Source organism: Schistocerca serialis, chromosome 11 (genome assembly GCF_023864345.2).
Source record: "Schistocerca serialis cubense isolate TAMUIC-IGC-003099 chromosome 11, iqSchSeri2.2, whole genome shotgun sequence".
Classification (NCBI taxonomy): domain Eukaryota; kingdom Metazoa; phylum Arthropoda; class Insecta; order Orthoptera; family Acrididae; genus Schistocerca; species Schistocerca serialis.
This window is the reverse complement of record NC_064648.1, coordinates 55,298,414-55,322,985: the sequence shown is the minus strand read 5'-3', so window position 1 is coordinate 55,322,985 and position 24,572 is coordinate 55,298,414. Positions and strand designations below refer to the sequence as shown.

At 37.0% G+C, this 24,572-nt stretch overlaps 1 protein-coding gene across 6 annotated transcripts in view; it reads left to right on the top strand.

The window, feature by feature from the left end:
- LOC126427088 (zinc finger protein 43-like) overlaps window positions 1-15,112 on the top strand; it is a 106,671-nt gene extending 91,559 nt beyond the window's left edge. For 2 of the 6 annotated variants that reach the window (XM_050089272.1, XM_050089273.1), the window contains exon 7: window positions 12,385-15,111. In XM_050089272.1, the coding sequence (XP_049945229.1) occupies window positions 12,385-14,038 (1,654 nt within the window). In that variant the 3' untranslated portion in view covers window positions 14,039-15,111. Of the gene's footprint in view, window positions 1-12,384 lie in introns of all 6 variants that reach the window. The other 4 variants (XM_050089276.1, XM_050089275.1, XM_050089274.1 and 1 more) reach the window with 4 other exon arrangements.
- Window positions 15,113-24,572: the final 9,460 nt, after the last annotated feature.

The following is a 24,572-nucleotide window of genomic DNA, read 5'->3' as shown; positions in this document are numbered from 1 at the left end:
AGGTAGCTTTGAGGAATGAAATAGTGAAGGCAGCTGAGGATCAAGTAGGTAAAAAGACGAGGGCTAGTAGAAATCCTTGGGTAACAGAAGAAATCCTTGGGTAACAGAAGAAATATTGAGTGTAATTGATGAAAGGGGAAAATATTAAAATGCAGTAAATAAAGCAGGCAAAAAGGAATACAAACGTCTCAAAAATGAGATTGACAGGAAGTGCAAAATAGCTAATCAGGGACAAATGTAAGGCTGTAAAGGGTCATCTCATGAGGGGTAAGGTAGATACTGCCTACAGGAAAATTAGAGAGACCTTCGGAGAAAAGAGAGCCACTTGCATGAATATAAAGAGCTCAGATGGAAACCCAGTCGTAAGCAAAGAAGGGAAAGCAGAAAGGTGGAAGGAGTATACAGGGTGTTACAAAAAGATACGGCCAAACTTTCAAGAAACATTCCTCACACACAAAGAAAGAAAATATGTTATGTGGACATATGTCCGGAAACGCTTACTTGCCATGTTAGAGCTCATTTTATTACTTCTCTTCAAATCACATTAATCATGGAATGGAAACACACAGCAACAGAACATACCAGCGTGACTTCAACCACTTTGTTACAGGAAATGTTCAAAATGTCCTCAGTTAGCGAGGATACATGCATCCACCCTCCGTCGCATGGAATCCCTGATGCGCAGATGCATCCCTGGAGAATGGCGTATTGTAACACAGCCGTCCACAATACAAGCATGAAGAGTCTCTACATTTGGTACCAGGGTTGCATAGACAAGAGCTTTCAAATGCCCCCATAAATGAAAGTCATGAGGGTTGAGGCCAGGAGAGCGTGGAAGCCATGGAATTGGTCTGCCTCTACCAATCCATCGCTCACCAAATCTGTTGTTGAGAAGTGTACAAACACTTCGACTGAAAAGTGCAAGAGCTCCATCGTACATGAACCACATGTTGTGTCATACTTGCAAAGGCACATGTTCTAGCAGCACAGGTAGAGTATCCTGTATGAAATCATGATAACGTGCTCCATTGAGCGTAGGTGGAAGAACATGGGGCCTAATAAAGACATCACCAACAATGCCTGCCCAAATGTTCACAGAAAATTTGTGTTGATGAAGTGATTTCACAATTGCGTGCGGATTCTCGTCAGCCCACACATGTTGATTGTGAAAATTTACAATTTGATCACGTCGAAATGAAGCCTCATCCGTAAAGAGAACATTTGCACTGAAATGAGGATTCACACATTGTTGGAGGAACCATTCGCAGAAGTGTACCCGTGGAGGCCAATCAGCTGCTCATGGTGCCTGCACACGCTGTACGTGGTACCAAAACAACTGGTTCTACCATAGCGCTCTCCATTCAGTGACGTGGTCAACATTACCTTGTACAGCAGCAACGTCTCTGACGCTGACATTAGAGTTATCGTCAACCGCACAAAGAATTGCCTCATCCATTCTCCTCGTCATTCTAGGTCTTCCCCAGTCGCGAGTCATAGGCTGGAATGTTCCGTGCTCCCTAAGACGCCGATCCATTGCTTCGAACGTCTTCCTGTCGGGACACCTTCGTTCTGGAAATCTGTATCAATACAAACGTACCACGCCACGGCTATTGCCCCATGCTAATCCATACATCAAGTGGGCATCTGCGAACTCCACATTTGTGAACATTGCACTGACTGCAAAACCACATTCGTGATGAACACTAACCTGTTGATGCTACGTACTGATGTGCTCGATGCTAGTACTGTGGAGCAATGAGTCGCATGTCAACACAAGCACCAAATTCAACATTATCTTCCTTCAATTGAGCCGACTGGTGGTGAATCGAGGAAGTACAGTACATACTGACCAAACTAAAATGAGCTCTAACATGGAAAATAAGCGTTTTCGGACACATGTCCACATAACACCTTTCCTTTATTTGTGTGAGAGAAATGTTTCTGAAAGTTTGGCCGTACCTTTTTGTAACACCTTGTATAGAGGGTCTATACAAGGGTGATGTGCTTGAGGACAATATTATCGAAATGGAAGAGGATTTAGATGAAGATGAAATGGGAGATACGATACTGCATACAGTTTGACAGAGCACTGAAAGATCTGAGTTCAAACAAGGCCCCGGGAGTGGAAAATATTCCATTAGAACTACTGATGGCCTTGGAAGAGCCAGTCCTGACAAAACTCTACCATCTGGTGAGCAAGATGTATGAAACAGGCGAAATACCTTCAGACTTCAAGAAGAATATAATAATTCCAAGCCCAAAGAAAGCAGGTGTTGACAGATGTGAAAATTACCGAACTTTCAGTTTAAAAAGTCACAGCTGCAAAATACTAACGCGAATTCTTTATAGATGAATGGAAAAACTGGTACAGGTCGGCCTCTGAGAAGATCAGTTTGGATTCCGTAGAAATATTGGAACACGTGAGGAATAATGACTGTACGACTTATCTTAGAAGAAAGATTAAGAAAAGGCAAACCTATGTTTCTAGCATTTGTAGACTTAGAGAAAGCTTTTGACAATGTTGACTGGAATACTCTCTTTCAAATTCTAAAGGTGGCAGGGGTAAAATACAGGGAGTTGAAAGCTATTTACATTTTGTATAGAAATCAGATGGCAATTAAGAGTAGAGGGGCATGAAAGGTAAGCAGTGGTTGGGAAGGGACTGAGACAGGGTGGTAGCCAGTCGTGTGAAGTTAGCACCCCTTTTTCGAGAAATATACATTTTTTTCAGAGTTCTTGATAGATATGGCATAGTTCTAGAGTTCTTTGTACAAAATTTCAATAGTTCTGCAGAATTTAGCGAAGAAAACAACAATATTCGAAAAAATTTTCGTATCGAAAACGTTCTTTGGCAATTTCCGCAAAATGTAAATAAGAACAAGAGTTCTGAGCACAGTTCTGAACAGAGCTCCCAGAGTTCTTTCGAAAATCCAAGTAACGTTTTTTTGTGCAGCTAATAGTTTACGAGATAATTGCATTTTAATGAGAAAATCTTTTCACTTACTGTGAAGTTGGCACCCTTTTTTTCAGAAATATATATTTTTTTCAGAGTTCTTCATAGATATGGCATAGTTCTAGAGTTCTTTGTACAAAATTTCAATAGTTCTGCAGAATTTAGCGACGAAAACAACAATACTCGAAAAAATTTTCGTATCGAAAACGTTCTTTGGCAATTTCCGCAAAATGTAAATAAGTACAAGAGTTCAGAACACAGTTCTGAACAGAGCTCCAAGAGTTCTTTCGAAAATCCAAGTAACATTTTTTTGTGCGGCTAATAGTTTACGAGATAATTGCATTTTAATGAGAAAATCTTTTCACTTACTGTGAAGTTGGCACCCTTTTTTTCACAAATGTGTACTTTTTTCAGATTTCTTGATAGATATGGCATAGTTCTAGAGTTCTTTGTACAAAATTTCAATAGTTCTGCAAAATTTAGCGACGAAAACAATATTCGAAAAAAATTTCGTATCGAAGACATTCTTCGTCAATTTTCGCAAATTGTAAATAAGTACAACAGTTCTGAGCACAGTTCTGAACAGAACTCCAAGAGTTCTATCGAAAACCCAATTAACATTTTTTTGTGCAGCTAATAGTTTACGTAATAATTGCAATTTAAGGAGAAAATCTTTTCATTTACTGTGAAGTTGGCACCCTTTTCTTCAGAAATGTATATTTCTTTCACAGTTCTTGACAGGTATGCCATAGTTCTAGAGTTCTTTGTACAAAATTTCAATAGTTCTGCAGAATTTAGGGAAGAAAACAACAATACTCGAAAAAATTTTTCTATCGAAATCATTTTTTGTCAATTTTCGCAAAAATTAAACTGGTACAACAGTTGTGAGGACAGTTCTGAACAGAACCCCAAGAGCTCTATCGAAAATCCTAATAACATTTTTCTATGGCGATAGTAGTTTGTGATAAATTGATTTAATGTGGGACACACTTTCTCTACAGAAAATATAAATATATTCGTACAACAGTTCTGATGACAGTTCTGGACACCACGTGAAGAGTTCTATCGAAATTCCTAGTAGAATTTTTTAGTGCAGGTAATAGTTTAAGAGGTAATCGCAACTTAATTAAGAACCCCATAAGAGCTCCTACTGTAAAGCTGGCACCCTTTTTTTCAGAAATATATTTTTTTTTCAGAGTTCTTGATAGATAAGTCATAGTTATAGAGTTCTCGGTACAAAATTTCAATAGTTATGCAGAATTTAGCGAAGAAAACAACATTGTATAACAAAGCTGATTCAGGAACCCTTTCCTTTTGATACAATTCTTCCTGTTGCCACAATAAATCACTTGTGCATAGATTCCAACTGTACTGATCATTACAAAAATACAACCATTGACCAGAGGCGCACATTTCTTGCAGCGTTGTACAAAGCATTCGGCTTATCCGCTGTGAAAATACCACACTTAACGCTATTTTAAAATTTACGGTGGATGGCTTCCGTTTATCTACAATGTCAGCATCTATCGAATTATCTTCATGCAAACGTGATGCCTGGATCACTCACTTCCCCTTTTAGGTACGGAGGAAACTAGAGTTCAGTCTTGTGGAAGTCAAAAAAGGAAATGTGGGCAGCCCTTCTTTTACTGATAGCAAACTCTAGAGAAATCTCCACACTTGTTTTTCTTCATCATGCCAACAAAAGAAAAACTCTCCCTTCATAGCTCTATTATCATTCCAGTACTAGTAAACCAGTTGTCCGCTTTCACATTTCGACCTGACTGATATATAGGTTTACACAGTCACAGAACAACATCAAATTGTTTATTGCTCAGTTGGTAAATCCTTCTGGTTGCAACACAGCGTATATTTCCAAATTGTACAGGTAAAATACTTAAGAATCCACACTTAAGAATCCATACTCGTTTGTTTTGATTGATACATATTGGCGAAAACTGTACCTTCCACAGAATCCTTCCAGCTTCTTGCCTACTCTAACATTTTCTCCAAGGGTGTAAGATTTGTGGTAGTTGCGTACAAACACAGTAAATATTTCCCGAATAGCTGTTAGCTTGTCTAATTGTCTCCTTTCATCACGAATAGCGCGACTGTAAAATCTAAGTCTCTCCAGAATAAATTTGAAACGTTTTATGTTCGTTTGCGAGGTGAAATTTTTCAATGCCATCACCATCAGTTCCACACAGATCTTCCAGGCTTTATCTGTTACTTTTGTTAACAACAATTAAAAACAAGAGACTGATGAAGGCTTTCAATTCAAAATCATCTATTGATTTTACCCCTCTCTCACGCTGAAATGAGGCTTTGATGCTCTCAAAATTCTGATTGGAATACAAAACTACAATAGACAAATATCATTATCTATGAGGTAATTACAGCATCACAAATGCTGCTTTGGCTGCACCTATTGGTACAGGTAAATTTCGAATAATATTATGCTCTTCGAACAATATGCTTCGAATTTCTTCAACATTATCTAGTACTTCCCACTTAAAATAATAAAATTCCTATAAAATAACGCAACCAGGCGCAGTGTATTAATCTGATATTTGACGTTCAGACAGCGGACACTGACTATTAAACAGTTCAAACAGAATTTAAGTGCAGTTTACATTCTGGATTAGCTTTGTACTACTTACTACGTTGATAAACAAATAAACTAATGGCTGAAATGAAATACGAAAGGGCACAGTGGATAAAAACGAGCAATCGGCTCATATCTCATCAAGAGAGCATTAGCGTCGATACTGAATCATGCATACAACAATGAAAGGCACACATGAAGTGTATATTTTTAGAATCAGGAAGAACCAGATGAATTTTATCACTTAAAACAGTAATTGTTTTGAACTCTCATGACATCCAGGACCCACTAACAGCTAAAAATATGCCCAGGACCCTCATGGATGAAAGTTATATTGCAACATCACCAGCCGCTAGGATACATAAAAACATGTGCTGTGTGTAACGAATAAATTTGAAATTGATGTCGTTAATATTGTTGCAAACATTTGTTCTAGTTAGAAAGGAAGTGTGGAAGTTTGATGAGTTACACTACAGCGAGAGTTAAAAGTCTTTACAATGTATAGAAATGTAAGTATATTTACTGAATATATCGTACAAACGAACTAAGTAGTATGTTTAAATCCTAATTCAATACATGACTGATAGAGGTGTTATAATGTTGAGGGGATACAGTATTAAAGTTAATAAGAAGTTCGAAATTTGTAAATAAGAACCTCGTTTATTTGGTTCTCAATAATCCGGATTTCCGGTTTATCCGGATTCATATTTTGTGTCCCTTGGTATTTTTCTCTTTTTTTTTTTTTCTTATAACACGAAGATGTGTAGTCGGTGAGGTACATTGGCTGCTTATCACCAGGCCGGTAATTTAGTCTAGTACTGAGTGATAAGGAACTCGGAGTGTGTGAATGACATTGTTTCTCAAGTATTGTACATTAATATAACGGTGTATTGATGCCCATCGAGTAAGTTGCATAGTAACCACGCCAACAGCACTCCACCACAGCTCATTGTACCTCTGGTGCGATTCTCGACAGGTGTGACACCATCTGGTTAGTGGCGCGTGTGAATGTATCTGCTCTCTCAGCCATCTGTTTGTTTTGCACTGACGAGCCTTCTCTCCTTGAATCATTTAAGCGTGCACATCCCACGCTTCCACCTACAGTTACTACAGTCAGTCTTAAGAAGGTGTACTGGCATTTGTATAGTGCTGAACATCTAGACTTTTTGTATTTAGTAGAATATACATCCGGTTTTCGATTTTCGGTTTTCCAAAATAAAAGTGAGAATTTACGATCGTACTCATAGCTGTACTTCCAGCAGTACTTCATCTCCTGCGTTCCCAATTTCGTAGAAGTTGTCCTACGAAAATTGCAGAAGAAGCACTCCTGGACGAAAGGATATTGTGACGATATTCTTTGGTCACAGCCTGGGGTTAGAGACCCGGTCCGGCACACAGTTTCTATCTGCCAGTAAGTTTCACATCGGCGCACACGCACTGCAGAGTGGACACACAATCTATTTCATAATCTACTGGCACCATAAAAATGTTATGAGGGTTTTTAAAAGAACTCTTTCGGTGCTATCCAGAACTGGCAGCAAAAGGGTTGTGCCAATTTATTATAATGTAGACCAAGTGGGTCTCTCGAAAATGCTATTATCTCATTAACTGTTATCCCCACAAAAAATGTTATTACAGTTGTCGGTAGAACTCTTAGGGTCGTATTAAGAAATGCCGTCAGATCTTTTGTACGAATTTATTACTTTTACATGACAAAAGTGAGTCCCACATTAATTATCTCATATAATGTCATCGTCACAAATAATGTTATTATAGTTTTTGGTAGAACTCTGTGGGTGATATTCAGAACTGTCATCAGAACTATTCTACGAATTTTGCTATATTAGATAAAGTGAGTATCAGATTAAAACAATTATTGTATAAACTATTATCGCCACAAAAATGTTCTTATCATTTTCAATGCAACTCTTCCGGTGCTATCCAGAACTGCCAACAGAACTGTTATACAAATTTATTTTTTCCAAACTGACAAATAATTTTTTACCATACCAAAATTTTGCCGTGTTATTGTTTTCTTCCCGAAATTCTGTAGAACTATTCGTGTTTTGAGCAGGGAAATCTAGAACTATTACATATATATCAAGAACTGTGAAAAAAATTTATATTTATCGTAAAAGGGGTTCAAACTTCACGGGAAATGCTCATAAGCATTCCTTAATAATGGCAGTTACTACGTAAACAATTAGCTGCACAGAATATGTTACTAGTTTTTTCGATAGAACTCTTACAATGCTATCCAGAGCTGGCATCAGAGCATACGAACAGACATAATTTTTTTTTTTTTAGTAAGAGTGCCCCACAATTAATCAATTACCATACAAACTATTACAACCACAAAAAATGTTATTATGATTATAGATAGAAGTCTTGACGTGTTAACCAGAACTGTTCATCAAAACTGTTGAACGAATTTACTTTTTCTGTGGAGAAAGTGGGTCTAACATCAAAGCAGTTACCGTATAAACTATCATCACCACAAAAAGATGTTATTAGGATTTTCGATAGAGCTCTTGGTGTTCTGTTCAGAACTGTTGTACGAATTTACTTTTTGCGAAAATTGACAAAGAATGTATTCGATACGAAAAATTTTTCGAGTATTGTTGTTTTTTTCGCTAAATTATGCAGGACTATTCAAATTTTGTACAAATAACTCTAGAACTATGACATTTCTATCAAGAACTCTGAAAATATATATATATTTCTGAAGAAAAGGATTCCAAAATCACAGTAAGTGAAGAGGTTCCCTAATTAAATTGCAATTATATCGTAATGTGTTAGCTGCACAAAAAACTGTAATTATGATATTCTATAAAACTATTGGGGTTAAGTTCAGAACTGCCCTCAGAACTGTTGTCCGAATTTACTTTTTGCGAAAATTAATAACGAATGTTTGCTATACGAAATTTTTTTCGAGTATTGTTGTTTTCTTCGTTAAATTGTGCAGAACTATTGAAATTTTGTACAAAGAACTCTAGAACTATGCCATATCTATCAAGAACTCTGAAAATAATATACATTTCTGAAAAAAAGGGTGCTAACTTCACAGTAAGTGAAAAGATTTTCTCCTTAAATTGCAATTATCTCGTAAACTATTAGCTGCACAAAAAAATGTTACTTGGGTTTTCGATAGAACTCTTGGAGTTCTGTTCAGAACTGTGCTCAGAACTGTTGTACGTATTTACAATTTGCGAAAATTGACGAAGAATGTTTTCGATACGAAAATTTTTTCGAATATTGTTTTCGTCGCTAAATTCTGCAGAACTATTGAAATTTTGTACAAAGAACTCTAGAACTATGCCATATCTATCAAGAACTCTGAAAAAAATATATATTTCTAAAAAAAAGGGTGCCAACTTCACAGTAAGTGAAAAGATTTTCTCATTAAAATGCAATTATCTCGTAAACTATTAGCTGCACAAAAAAATGTTACTTGGATTTTCGAAAGAACTCTTGGAGCTCTGTTCAGAATTGTGCTCAGAACTCTTGTACTTATTTACATTTTGCGGAAATTGCCAAAGAACGTTTTCGATACGAAAATTTTTTCGAATATTGTTGTTTTCTTCGCTAAATTCTGCAGAACTATTTAAATTTTGTACAAAGAACTCTAGAACTATGCCATATCTATCAAGAACTCTGAAAAAAATGTATATTTCTCGAAAAAGGGGTGCTAACTTCACACGACTGTGGTAGCCTCTCCCCGATGTTATTTAATTTGTATATTGAGCGAGCAGTAAAGGAAACAAAAGAAAACTTCGGAGTAAGTATTAAAATCCATGGAGAAGAAATAAAAACTTTCAGGTTCGCCGATGACATTGTAATTCTGTCGGAGACAGCAAAGGACTGGCAAGAGCAGCTGAACAGAATGGACAGTGTCTTGAAAGGAGGATATAAGATGAACGTCAACAAAAGCAAAACTAGGATAATGGAATGTAGTTGGGTGATGCTGAGGGAATTAGATTAGCTAATGAGCCATTTAAAGTAGTAGGTGAGTTTTGCTATTTGGGGGGAAAATAACTAACAATGGACAAAGTAGATAGGATACAAAATGTAGACTGGCAATGGCAAGGAAAGTGTTTCTGAAGAAGAGTAATGTATGAACATAGAGTATAGATTTAACTGTCAGGAAGTCGTTTCTGAAAGTATTTGTATGGAATGTAGCCATGTATGGAAGTGAAATATGGAGGATAAATAGTTTGGACAAAAAGAGAATAGAAGCTTTCGAAATGTGGTGCTACAGAAGAATGCTGAAAATTAGATGGGTAGATCACATAACTAATGAGGAGGTATTGACTAGAATTGGGGAGAAGAAGAGGTGTGGCACAACTTGACAAGGAGAAGGACCGGTTGGTAGGACATGTTTTGATGCATCAAGGGATCACAAATTTAGCATTGGAGTGCTGCGTGGAGGGTAAAAATCGTAGAGGGAGACCAAGAGATGAATACACTAGCTGATTCAGAAGGATGTAGGTTGCAGTAGGTACTGGAAGATGAAGAAGCTTGCACAGGATAGAGTATCATGGAGAGCTGCATCAAACCAGTTTCAGGACTGAAGATAACAACAACAACAGAGCAAACCAAAGACTGCAATTCATTGCCAAAACACTTAGAAGGTGCAACAGGTCTACTAAAGAGACTGCTTACACCACGCTTGTCCACCCTTTTCTGGAGTGTTGCTGTGTGGTGTGGGATCTGCGTCAGGTGGGACTGACGGATGACACTGAAAAAGTAAAACAAATGGCAGCTCGTTCTGTATTATCGCGAAATAGGGGACATAGTGTCAGAGACATGGTATTTGAATTGGAGTGGCAATCATGAAAACAAAAGCGTTTTTCGTTGTGACAGGATATTCTCATGAAATTTCAATCACCAGTTTTCTCCTCCGATTGGGAAGACATTCTGTTGGCACCCACTTAAATTTTGAGAAATGATCATCACGATAAAATAAGAGAAATCAGGGCTCGCACAGAAAAATTTAATTGCTCGTTTTTCCTGTGCGCCGTTCGACATTGGAATGGTAGACAGTGAGTTTGAAAGTGCTTCATTGAACTATCTGCGAGGCACTTTATTGTGAATAGCAGAGTAATCGTGTAGATGTAGATGAATAGTTTATCAATGTACGTGCCACACGAAATGCTGTGCAGTGAAGGTTAGGGATATGACAGAAGCACCCAGTATCTACACAATGCTTACATGGTGGTCTCTAAAACAGTTTATAAATAAAAACCTCAAAATTTATTTATTGCTAAAGCTTTCCAGAAATTCTGTTTCTTATTCTGGTTGGTTTATGGTTGACTGGCATATTGTAAAATTTTAATTGTAAGTTTTGTTTCTAGTACTTTGACAAACAGAAAGGTATTTGTTTGAAATCTTATTTGCATATGTTTCTGATGTGTTTTATCATTATTGGTGTTCAGTTACTTCACTTTCATGTGTATGAAAATACAAGTAGTAAATTATTGAGTTATAAAAGTTACAATATTTAGTGATTTAGTTGTCAACTTCTAGAATCTGACACACCATGATACCAGTTACATTTAAAAAAAGTCGTGTGATCCAATTAATTGTTCAAAAACACTCGAAATTTACCAGATACCATGCCTAACAAAACTATATACTCAACACAATGGAAAAAAGTCAAAAGGTACAGTCAGAACAAGAGAAAACTCTGGAGCCTGCACACCTTCAGTAGTTTGTAATCTTTCATATCCACCTATGTACGTACTGGGGACCTGAAAAGCATTACAGTTCTTTTCTGTGGGAAAGGGTTTAACTGCAGGTATAATAATGAAACCCAGATACTACAGGTGCAGCTCATGCATCAGCTGTTATCACTGCCACTCAGTATGTAGTGTTATCCTTCAGTACTTAATGGGTGATGATGTGACCATTTATGTGTGTGTCCTTCAGTCAATGGTGTTGTGCAATGCCAGGAGACCAGATGTTGGGAAGATGTAAAAATTTTCAAGAAAGCTCACTCCAAGTGTACTGGAAAATTTGCAACCATTTCCATCTGTTCAGACAATATTTCCATTTTTGGAAGGCTTCATATAAGTTGCAGTGCCAAAAACAGTTTTAGATTAAAACCATCTGCACGTGTGTCATTCACATTCATTCATCAGTATGCAAATTAATTCCCTTGATTGATGTCACATTGATTCTTGTTCATGAACAGTCATTGTCCAGCTGATCAACAACCATTGAAGATAACTAATGAAAATATTGATGCTTGCACTAGTAATTGATTTATTTGGAATCAAACAAAAAAAAATTGTTTACCAGGTGAAATAAATTTACCATTCGTAGAGGTCAAAGTGTTGGCGAAACAAGGAGAATGCACTTACAGAGCTAACATAATCGAAGAGGAACATTTAGAAATTATTTCTCTTAAATAAATCTGAAATACCTTGAACTTAAAAATTTTGAATGAAAACATGTAACTGATTAATTTTTTGATACATTTCATAAATTGTTGTAGACTATTGACTTGTAGCACTGTATTTTAAAAAGATTGTAACACGTGAAAGTGAAGTATTTTAGTTCTAATCTAAAAATTTCAGATCAAATGGCAGTGACTCAGAATAATCATTATTGAATTACCTCTGGTTATTTTCGTTTTAAACCACTTTTACCTCACCAGTTCTTTACTTCTGGTGGAATATTATAATTTTAAATCAGTAACAGTTACTGAATATGTCAATTCGTATGCACTTTTATGACTTGCGGCTTATAGTACTGGATTTATGGTCACTCAAATATTTTTTCTTTGTTGTATATCTCAATATTTAACATTATCCTCCTCACTCTTCAGATTTCCTCAGACTACTGGTGGGAGGTGCAGCATATCATGTGAAGAACCTTGTCACCATAGACTGGTCCAGGATGAATTGGTGATAGACATGGAGAAGTCAACACATGGGTTCAGTACCAATACAGAAGATATGACTGTTGATAAGGAATGCTCAGTTGCCACCCAATATGACTGTAGTACGAGGGAAAAGGAATTACATGTATATAGCTGTAATTTCTGCCAACAGAGCTTTTCTTCAAAATACAGACTCATAATGCATGTGTTTATGCACATTGGTGGAACGCAACCACCTTCGTATGTTTGTAAGTGGTGTGGTGAGGTATTTCACAGTAATGTTGGCTTGAAAAAGCATATGAGAATGAGTGAGAATTGTCGAGTTTTAACTGCAGACAGTCATGAAAAATATGGACATGGTGATGAGCATCAAACCACTACCTCGTTGGATAGCGAGGCAGAAGTTTCTGTCACAGAACACAATGACCAGTCTTCATGTAAGGAAACTTGGAAAGATTCAAACAAGCCCTCTAATGACATATGTAACACACATATGACAAATGATAGAGAGAAAACAAGTAATTATGGAACTTTGTCTATAGCTGTTAATGTCAGTGCCCAGGCTGATCTACTTACGGCAAACAGAACTCACAGATGTGGCATTTGTGGCAAATTGTTTGCTAGGGTTGGTGTTCTCAACAGACATGTTTCCATTCATACTGGGAAAAGACTTCACAAATGTGATATTTGTGACAAATGGTTTGCCCAGTCACGTTATCTAAAGGCTCACACATTAATTCACACTGTGAAGAAACCTTACATGTGCAAGAGTTGTGGGAAATCTTTTACTATGTTAGGTGATCTCGAGAAACATTCATTAATTCACACTGGAAATAAACCTCACAAATGTGAGATTTGTGGGAAATCTTTTGCTGCGTCAAGCTATCTCAAGAATCATGTTTTAATTCACACTGGAAAGGAACCTCACAAATGTGAGATTTGTGGGAAATCTTTTACTAAGTTAGATAATCTCAAGCAACACTCATTAATTCACACTGGAAAGAAACCTCACAAATGTGAGATTTGTGGGAAATCTTTTACTAGGTTAGGTGATCTCAAGCAACACTCATTAATTCACACTGGAAAGAAACCTCACAAATGTGAGATTTGTGGGAAATCTTTTACTAGGTTAGGTGATCTCAAGCAACATTCGTTAATTCACACTGGAAAGAAACCTCACAAATGTGAGATTTGTGGGAAATCTTTTGCTGCGTCAGGCTCTCTCAAGCAACACTTATTAATTCACACTGGAAAGAAACCTCACAAATGTGAGATTTGTGGGAAATATTTTACTATATTAGGCAATCTTAAGAAACATTTATTACTTCACACTGGAAAGAAACCTCACAAATGTGAGATTTGTGGGAAATCTTTTACTATGTTAGGTGATCTCAAGAAACATGCATTAATTCACACTGGAAAGAAACTTCACAAATTTGAAATCTGTGGGGAATCTTTTGCTACATCAGGTGATCTCAAGACACATGCATTTCAACACACTGGAAGTGGACCTCACAAATGTGGTATCTGTGACAAAAGTTTTACTTACTTGGATACTCTCAAGACACATGCATTACTTCACGTCAGAAAGAAATTGTAAGTATGTGTTAGTTTATGCAAATAGGTTTTCATGGTTGGTGCCCTCAAGGCCTATAAAATAATGTATGTACCAGGGGACAATAAATTGTACTTTCGGCGAAATAACTTTTAAATCTGGTAGAATTGTGAAAAAACTTGTAATGATGTGTACTATAGAGTGCTAACAGATGTGACAAATAATTCATATCTGTAGCTTCAAATGTCAAGAAATGGTATTACCAAATACTCAAGAAACATGAATCAAATGTGTTTTTGTCATTAGCACTGCTGCTTTTTCCTATTGATCTTGCGACAAGAAGATTGTGAATTGTGATAAATCCTTACATTTGTCAGTAATCATAAGTATCTTGCAATATTCAGTATAAGGCCAAGGAAATGTGATGACTTGCTGCTTGATATTCTAAACAAAGTCATCATGTAGTACTTGTAACTGTATTTTAGAAACAGTGACAGTAAAAATATATTGATGGCACTAGCTTCATTGAGGCTAGTAAACTCAATACTGGAGAAACATGATTATAACAATTATTTTACTCAGATATGTTTTCTCAAGAGACATGGTGTGTCATTAATAGTGTGTACATTTATGTTCTGTTGGTACTAATCCTGCATTAGTAAACATAACAACAAATATAATAACCTGCTTAATAGCATGTTTGGCCGCCTTTGGAATACAGTACTTTGACAATTCTACGTGATATGGACTTGACACATCATTTACATGCTTCTGGGTGTATGTTGCACCAGTTGTATTCCACACGTTCAGATTACCTAAATGGTATGGTCAAGACATCAGTGTTAGTTACCATGCTACTCAGACCATGCACATGTGATATGGACAATTATCCTGCTGAATGATGCCTCCACTATGGGAGAGCACACCAGGAATGAAGGAATGCATGCAGTTGCAATGAATGTCACATAGTCTGCAACTGTCATGATGCCTTCTGTTGCTAACAGGTGTCCCACAGGAGCCAAAGTGACTGCCCCCAGAGCATAATGGGCCCTCTATTTGGTGCCATTCGTTTAGATGATAGCATATCTGGATGTGCAACTGACCTGGTGTAGCAGGAAATGTCACCCATCCTGACAGTTAACATTGTTGACCTTCACTCCAGCCTCAATGATCCCTTGCACACTGCAGTTGCAAGTGAACATTTTGGTGGATCGCTATGGAAACATACAGTTACCGTATGTTCCAGAGCCACACATTCAACAATGTACATTGAACTGTGGGTTCCAAAACGTGTATGGCTGCCCCAGCGTTGTTTTCTGTCATTAGATATGCCACATATTGCCACATCTCCAGCTTTACAGAGCAGGCAAGCTTCTGACCTCCATACTTTGTGAAGAAGTATAGATGTATTACATCTTATCATAATGTGATGGACTTATTACCTTTCAGCCACTTTCCTCAGATGTTCACAACAGTAGCATAGATCCATTGTACCAACTTCACCACTTTTGAGGTTCTAGTTCCCAACTGCAATGCCACTTTAACTTGCCCTTTGCTAAAGTCATTTACATCATTAAATGTACATGTTTGCAGCTCATCTTTCTGATAGAACAAAAAGTGTAAATCTCTAGTCTGCTTATATACATGTAATCTGCTTACTGCATAATGTGCATACAACGTGGCATTCATTCTCCTCATGAACAGTGTTCATGACATTTTTGCCCATCAGTGCATCTTCATGTAAATGGGTCAGATGCGGAAATGTGTAATCTAAGAAATTCATCGTGCTTGGTTGCCATTTACACTAGTGCACAATAGCTATATTTTTTGTGAAATATTTTTGTTTCACCAAGCTGTGTACATAATTCAGAGATAATATAGGTAAGTGTTATCCAACAAAGCTCTTAATTACTTGTTCAGCATCTAATACTGCGAAAGTTCTACAAAAAAAAAAAAAAGAAATAGGTAAACAAACATTAAGTGTTATGATTTGATTCCAGTTTTTTTTTATACACAAGAACAACACTTGGGAGATCTCAGAACGTGAGCACTAAATATTTCTTGTGTTATATTCAAAGATGTTTCCATTGTGGGTATTTTTCTTAATTTGTGGTAAATATACATGAGGTTTTTGGAAAATTGTACTTATGCTTCAGTTTCAATTTCAGAATGATTGTTTTTAATTTTGATTTCCTACCTATTTGTTATTGTTGAAAGTGGTTTAGCATGTTTCATCATATGTGTAACAATGGGAGATAGTTATAATTAAGTGATTGGCACTGTTCTGTGTTGCTACACTTCAGCTGTGACACTTTGTAGTGATATGATTACATTGTATTTCATCTTTCCCATGATAGTATATCCACAACTGCTGTATGGGTTATTCATAATAGGAAAGAAAAACTGGGTTTCTGGACAATAGCCTTATATTCCAATGAATCTGAAAATGTACTGCAAAGTGTGGCGACTATACATAATATGAATCTCTAAGAAACAGTAAAATTTGTAGTAACATGTTAAAAAAAGGTACACAATATGGACTGAATATCTATAGGCGTCAGCTAAAGATGGGTCATATGGTGTTTCTCTGGTACATGAGATGTAAGCAGAAAATAAACATATTCAGTGGTTGTGTGGAAAACCATCCAAAGAACTGAGTCTACATAAACACTGTACATAGCCATAAATTAAAGAGCGTAACTGCACCTATTAAAATAATAACCTAAGCTAATCACTACAGAATAAACTGTTGTATGAGAATTGTCAAGGACAAGTCAGTTATAGGTTGTGGATCCAGGAGTAAGGGTAATCAAGCATATTGTTTAAAATAAACAACAATGAGGAGTACTTTAAAACAACTAACTGGTATTTACATCAGAACTTTACTTCTAAGGCCATTAACAGACTGAGGGGCATAGTGCTGGAGAATGGAATAGAAGCACACCTCTGATCAGACTGAAAGCTGGTTGCCAATAGTGAGCCAAATTTATCCCGGCTATGGCCTATGGCCCCATGTGACCATTAACAGCGGTCTCATTGGTTGCTGGATGGTTTTCTAGGTTTTCCTCACTAAGGATGCTTCTCGGAAGTGTCTCCTCATCAGTATCCTCTGTCAGAATTGTATGAATGTGAACAAGGCATATACAGTGGTAACTGATACATTTATAAAGTGTTCCCCACTCGGTCTATCAATCTACCACACACACTTCACTCCCCCTCCATAGCAGCAGGCTAATTATTTCAAAATTACAAAAGTAGTAGTTTGATGTTTGAAAATGCTCCTTTGGACCGGTGGCTCTTGCTAAAGGATGCAACGTTCTAATAGGGGAAACAAATAATTTCCAAAATGCAGTAAAAAAAGTGGACATGAATAGAAAACTAAAAGTATTTAAGAAGTGACAAATAATAGTACAATAATTTAGAGTTCGAATTGGCCAATTTTGGCTATTGTAGAAATAATTTTGGCTATTGTAGAAATATACGCAGCCAACTGAAATGATGCACTGATACAGTGGTGTGGTGGTGCTGAGGCAACAGGTGTGCTGACCATGTACTGAGCCAGCAGGGACAGCATGAGCGCTGCCAAGATACATCAGCTGGGCAGTGGCTAAGCTGGTGCAATGGTGATGCCAGTGGACAGTGATGGAGTATTGTGGTTCAGAATGACAGCATTGGGGCCAGCAAATGTTGTTACCAGTTGTGAAGGTCTAGCCTCGCAGATCATGAAAGGCTGTAACACTGCATCAGATGGGTGCATCATCGAAGGTTGGCTGGCTATTTCCATACAAAAGGAGGTCTAGCTCAATAATATTAATAAGATTTATTACTTTTCCTATAATATCTGCAGTTTGTAGTATAAAAGTTGAAATTACAAAGTTATTGAAGGATACATTACAAACTGATTATATATCCATAATAAAATAATCTCATTAAGACAACTGTAACACTTTCATTGTTTTATTAAATCTTATTTCATGTACTTAGGTTGACAACCCTGTAGCCAGGCAGATGTGCGTGTATGAAGCTCTCACTAAGTTAAGCGATTAATATTGAAATAAGAGCTAATTTAGTTAATATTACATTTTAGACTAGTGCATTTACTTCGTATCTAATCTATGGATTGAAGGTTTTGCTTTTCTAAACGTAATTACATCGAAAAGGAAATATTTTGTAAAGGCCGGCAGTTGCGTTGTTGTTTACATATTTTGGCGTAAATTTCGTATGAGTGTAGATATTTGTTTTTGACTAGACTTAACTCTTCAAAGTTAAATTAATTCGTGTCTCTCATCCAGAATTTGTGTGGTTGATTAAAAGTTTCTGAGCCAAGTTTATAAGTTTGTTTACATTAGTGTTTAGTTACATACTAGAACAGGTTAAAACCTATTGTGCTGTTGAAGTTATTTTCTGCTTTTGTGTCACGTTTTACTATCAAACCATGTGTGACAAGTGTGGTGGTCGCCGTAGAAATTTGAAAGAGGGAGTGTTCTGTATAGACTGTAGGTTGTGGTTTCATGGGGGAGAGTGTAGCGGAGAGGAAACAAGGATAGATAATGAGGCTCTTCCGTTGCAGTGTAGGTTACATAGAAAGGATAGAAAAATTGCGGAACTGGCGGCAAAGATTTGTGCACTTAAGGCTGAATTAGAAATCGCGAATTTGGAATTATTTAAGCTAAGGGAGGAAAAGGACTCTGGGCGCTGGTAAAAGGTAGCAAGCAAAGGGCGAAGAAGGGAAACAGTTGATAAAACTTATAAAATTCAGTTAGGAAATCAGTTTGGCTTGCTATCTGAAGTAGTGGAGGAAGGGCCTCATCCAGATTTAGTTGAATGTAGGTTGAAGCAGAATATTAGCTTAAAGAAAAAAGACCGGTCGGGATCAAACCAGAATAGGAAAAGAAAAATTATGCTTATAGGTAGCAGTCATGGGAGGGGTGTGGGCCAACAGCTACAGGAGAAATTAGGGACTGAGTACCAGGTCACAAGTTTTCTGAAACCAAGTGCTAGTCTTAGCCAGGTGACAGAAAACTTATGTCAGCTATGCAAGGACTTTGAGAAGGAAAATCAGGTAATTATAGTTGGGGGAGCAGTAAGCAGCCTGGCTATGAATCCAGGGTATAGTATTAGGAGTGATCTGGATGAAATAGGAACAGAAACTGGGCACACGAATGTTGGGTTTTTGGAGGTATTTCAGCGCTATGATCAGCCCTGGGTATCGCGTGTTAACACAGAACTGAACAGGATGCTCCAGACACCGGCAATGTCTCACATGAGTGTTGGTCCAGTTGATGCTATTGGCAGGTGGGGCTACACTACACATGGCCTGCACCTTATTAGGAAGGGGGAAGATAAATTAGCTTCTCTATTAGCAGATACTGTAAGGGGGGCCACAGTCACACAAGGGGTGATCCCTGTGGTTATTGCGACCAAGGCAGACAGGGTTTTTAGGTTAAAGTCAATTTCCAGACAGACAACAACCAAGGAAAATAGAAGAAAAGAAACTTCATGCACAGCAAATAAGGATAAAGCTAAGGATGATATCAACTTCACCAAAATATCAGAGGAATAAAAAAAAGTAGATGAGCTGATAATGTATTTAGATGATCTCGAAAATAAGAATGGGATTGATATACTTTGTCTGTCTGAGCACCATGTAACTGTGGGGATGGAAAATGTCAGTATAAATGGGTATCGTTTAGCATCTTACACTTGTAGATCTAGTATGGATAAAGAAGGAGTTCCCATTTTCATAAAACAATGGTATAAATACAAAACTGTTGAAGTGAGCAAATTTTGTGTTGATCAGCACTTTGAGGTTTGTGCATGTTAACTTCAGCTAGACAATGTTGATATTAGCAACAGTGTACAGGTTTCCACTAGGAGATTGGGAGCTATTCATAAAAAAGTTTGACTCCCCATTATGCTGTCTGTCAGACAAAAAGAAGTTATTAATCTGGGGTGATTTCAGTGTTAACTTTTCTAAGCAATTCTGATAGGAAAAGTGAACTAGAAGTGTTGTTAACAACATATAACTTAGAATCAGTAATCAGTATCCCTACACGTATAGCTCAAGACAGTAGTACTCTAATAGATAATCTATTTGTACAGCAAGAGGATGTAGAACAAACACATGCTTTCCCTGTGGTTAATGGATTATCTGACCGTGATGCACAACTGATTAACTTACAAAACATAACAGGGTGTACACTTCAGAAATCATTAAGTAAAATTGTGAGGGTGCTCAACCCGGTATCTATAGATCACTTCAGAGAAAGTTTAGGAAATGTAAACTGGGAAGATATATATAATGATCCAAATGCTAATGATAAATGCAGCATATTTCCTAATAAATTTATATCCCTTTTTGAACATTGTTTTCCAAAGAAAATTACTAAATGTAACACCACAATATTTTTAAAGAAACCTTGGATTATTGTAGGTATTAATGTGTCTTCAGAAAGAAAAAGAAAACTGTATGAGACAGCAAGAAGTAGTTTTACGCTATAACAATTATTGTAACACACTGAGAATAGTTGTAGGGAAATCAAGAAATATATATGTTAGAGAACAAATTAACAACTCCAGCAATAAAATCAAATCAATATGGAATGTTGTTAGAAGGGAGACAGGAAAACTAACCAGTGGGGTAGGTAGTATTGCTGATAAAGAGAATGAGACCATCTTAACCAACATTACACAGCTGGCCAATGTATTTAACAATCACTTCTTAAGCGTAAGAGAAAAAATTGGTGAGAATAGTTCAAAAGAAAAATCCAGGCAGCACATGGAAGAGTCAGTTTTGAAAAATTTTAGTCAGATTAGATTTCATCTAACAAACTCTTGTGAAATAAGGATACTTATGAAATCATTGAAACATAAATGTTCTTTAAGAGTAGACGACATCAAAACAATTTGGAGCAATTACAGCTGATATTTTGAGTCACATATGTAATGCATCACTGACTCAGGGAATTTTTCCAGACAGGTTAAAATATATCCATTGTGAGGCCTCCCTACATAAAGGGGAAACCACAGATGCCAATAATTACGGCCAGTATCCTAGCTTACAGCATTTTCAAAAATGTTTGAGAAAGTAATGTACTCAAGAGTGGTTAGCTATGTCAACAGTGATGGGATACTTAGTAAATCACAGTTTCGATTTCAGAAATGCTGTTCCACTGAGACAGCAATATGCAATTTCACTGTCTACATAATAGAGTGTTTAAATAGTAAAATGTCACCAGTAGGAATATTCTGTGACTTATCCAAAGCATTTGATTGTGTGAACCATGACATTATGTTAGAGAAATTACAATTCTATGGTATAAATGGAAAAGCATATGAGTGGTTTGAGTCATATCTACAGAACAGGAAGCAAAAAGTCTCCCTGTATGCTTCTGGTGATAGGAAGGAGTTTGCCACTTCATCTAAGTGGAATGAAATTACATTAGGTGTTCCACAAGGTTTGATCATGGGTCTCCTCCTGTTCTTGATATATGTGAATGACCTCCCTTCTTATGTGAAACAAGATGTTGAACTGACACTGTTTGCTGGTGATACAAGCATAATTATTAATCCTGTAAAGGAAAGTCCAATAGAAAATGATACAAATAAGGTCTTTTGAAAAGTTATTAATTGGTATTCTGTGAATGGGTTTCCCCTGAACTATGAAAATATAATCCAATTTTCTGCTGCAAAAAGTATAATTCCTTCAATAAACATAACACATCAAAAGAAGTCTGTAGCCATGGTAGAGCATACTAAGTTTTTGGGTGTACATATAGATGATAATCTTAATTGGAAAATTCGTGTTTTGGATCTCCTAAAGCGACTAGGTTCAGCAACTTTTGCAATCAGAATAGTTGCCAATTTTGAGAATGTAGAAATTAGTAAGCTAACATACTTTGCATACTTCCACTCTCTTATGTCATACAGAATAATATTCTGGGGCAACTCAACACTTAGGCAAAAGGTATTTATTGGTCAAAAGAAAGTAGTTAAAATAATGTGTGGGGTTCCTAGTCACACAGCTTGTAGGCATCTGTTTAGAAGGTTAGGAATTCTTACAACTGCTTCACAGTACATTTACTCAGTAACGAAATTTCTTCTCAACAATATGGACCAGTTTAAAATCAACAGTGACATTCATGATTACAATACCAGAAAAAAGAAAGACCTACACTATCCTTTACTTAACCTATTTTTGGCACAGAAAGGGGTAAAATATGCTGCTATAAAAGTTTTCGATAAATTACCAGATGAAATAAAATGTCTGACAGACAGCAGTAATAGTTTCAAAAGCAAATTGAAATCATAACTCCTTCTATACCATAGATGAATTTATGAATATGAGGAAATAAATGTGGAGATATAATATATGCATTTTGTGCCATTTAAGGGAATGTTGTAGATAATAGAAATATTTAGGTAATGTAAACACTATAATGTAAACAAAAAAAAAACAACTTGTTTCCTGTGTGCATTTCTTGTGCATTTGACACGTTCCACATCATAATGGTTTCTCCGTGCTATTGATCAATGGAACACATAACTAACTAACTTAATTGATATTGGTTATTAAATCCTATATCATTGGTTTGGTCCTTAACTAAGTGGAATTTAATGCTCGCCCATGTTGCAAAATACGCAAAATAACAAAATTATACAATGGAAACAATCTAATACATATTAGCATCCCATCTCCTAATGCTTAGTCATAAACGAGAGTCGTGACTGAATTGCGCCAGGATCCAAAATCCACTTGCGTATAAAATTACCCAACAGCTGCTGCTTGTGCACCACTGGTTTGGTGATCTGAATAGTTCACAGTATCCTGGATTACATATGATCCATATAACCATTCTGAGGATAACTACAGTGGCTGGAAGATACATGACACCTGGGCAACCACTCTGAGTAGGAATTCCAGCTTACTCCACTCAGTGATGTGTGCAATGCCGTGGTCAATGGTAACTTGCAATTTTCCCAAAGGTTTGCAGAAGGTGAGTCTTTGATTTTTTTGATAGTGTAGGCAGGCTGTCGATTGGGTGCCAGCACAAAAGGTGTTTGAGGAAAATTAGAAGAAAAATTTAAATGCTATTCTGTGTGTAAGTTAAATGAGCAAATAACCTAATGGTGGGTGTGATACATCATAATAAGAACACTGAATAAAAGTCTATCGTTAGAGAAACTCGAGAAGTCTGGAGTGTAAATCCATGGTCACAGCAGAGAACTGCTACTATAGTTTACTGTGCTACCAAATACAGTAATCTGTTCCCAGTGGGCATAAATAAAGATTTGTGCACTGCAACAACAATGTGAGAGCAAGGGAATTCTGTAGTTTTCCCTAAAAGCAATGCAATTTCACAATGCACTAATGTAGAGTAATAAGGTACGAGGCTTGTAATAATTAGTGTGAATGTACAGTTGAAACTCGAACTACATGGCAGTGTGATGGACAACCCTTGGAAACAATCAGGATGCCCGTTTGCAACACAGTGCGTTCATAGGCAGCCAAACAGGCGACAGAGAAAGAGAAGGTGATAACACTCAAATTTGCCACTGGTGCAAGTTATGGGCAGGGATATCTGCACATTTAAAACATCTGTAGATCATGACAGTTGTACAATAGCAGCAGTGCAATAATACAGCAAGGTTGATTCCTAGATGGAGTAGATCATTTGCATGTGTACTGATGCATGAAATGAATTATTAGTTATGGTTTGCTGGAAGGTTTCAGCTGCCACTAAGTTAGGGCTGAGGCTCTGTTGCAGTCTTGACTGAATGGTAGTGTGCACAGTGTTAACATGCAAGTGTTGCGTGGGTGTTATACAACAAGATCTGTAAGGCTTTGGTCCCTTCCAAAGTAGCAGTCAGTTTGCACAGTTCCCTGTGTGCAGTTATTAAGTCACGCTGGATCGCGTTTTTAAGTTCTTCGTTTTTCAGTATTAGCACAGCGGCTATATTATGGATTTGTCAGTTGGTAACCAAAAGTTGTCTTCAGTGTGATTGAGCTGCACATCCCAGGATACTAGGATTTCATGATACTGCGTAACAAAGAACGAAGCTCGCTGGGGAGCTTTATCACAGCGATCATCATCAGTCTGATCAGGGGTACCAAATTTGTTTTCAGCACAGCTGCACTTCTATTAAACCAAACTTGCGTAGCAATGCGGAGTGGTACTGTAACTGTTTGTTCACAGGATGAACAGTGTTTGTAATGCAGTGAAGGAGAATTAAATCTGTGAAAAGACAGAGTTGGTAGTACACATTGTCTGGTCGTTTCTGCTTGCATGCTGCAAGAGATAGCACTCGTGTAGAGGCAATAGCAACAGGGTACCAAGGTTCGACGGCTTCGCAATCAAGATGATTGAGCGGCAGTACTTATAGAGTGTTCACAGGTGCTAGATGTCTTGAAACTTTGCAAAAGTTTAAAAGATCATTATTCTTTTGAAAAAATACTGATGAAGTATGTTGAGCAGGGCTGAATTTTGAGGGGACTGAATTCACAGCCAGTTGTTTTTGGCATGCTTTTAGAAAGAACAGAAGACGTTATAGCCTGGCATGTTGCAGAATTAGGTCAACA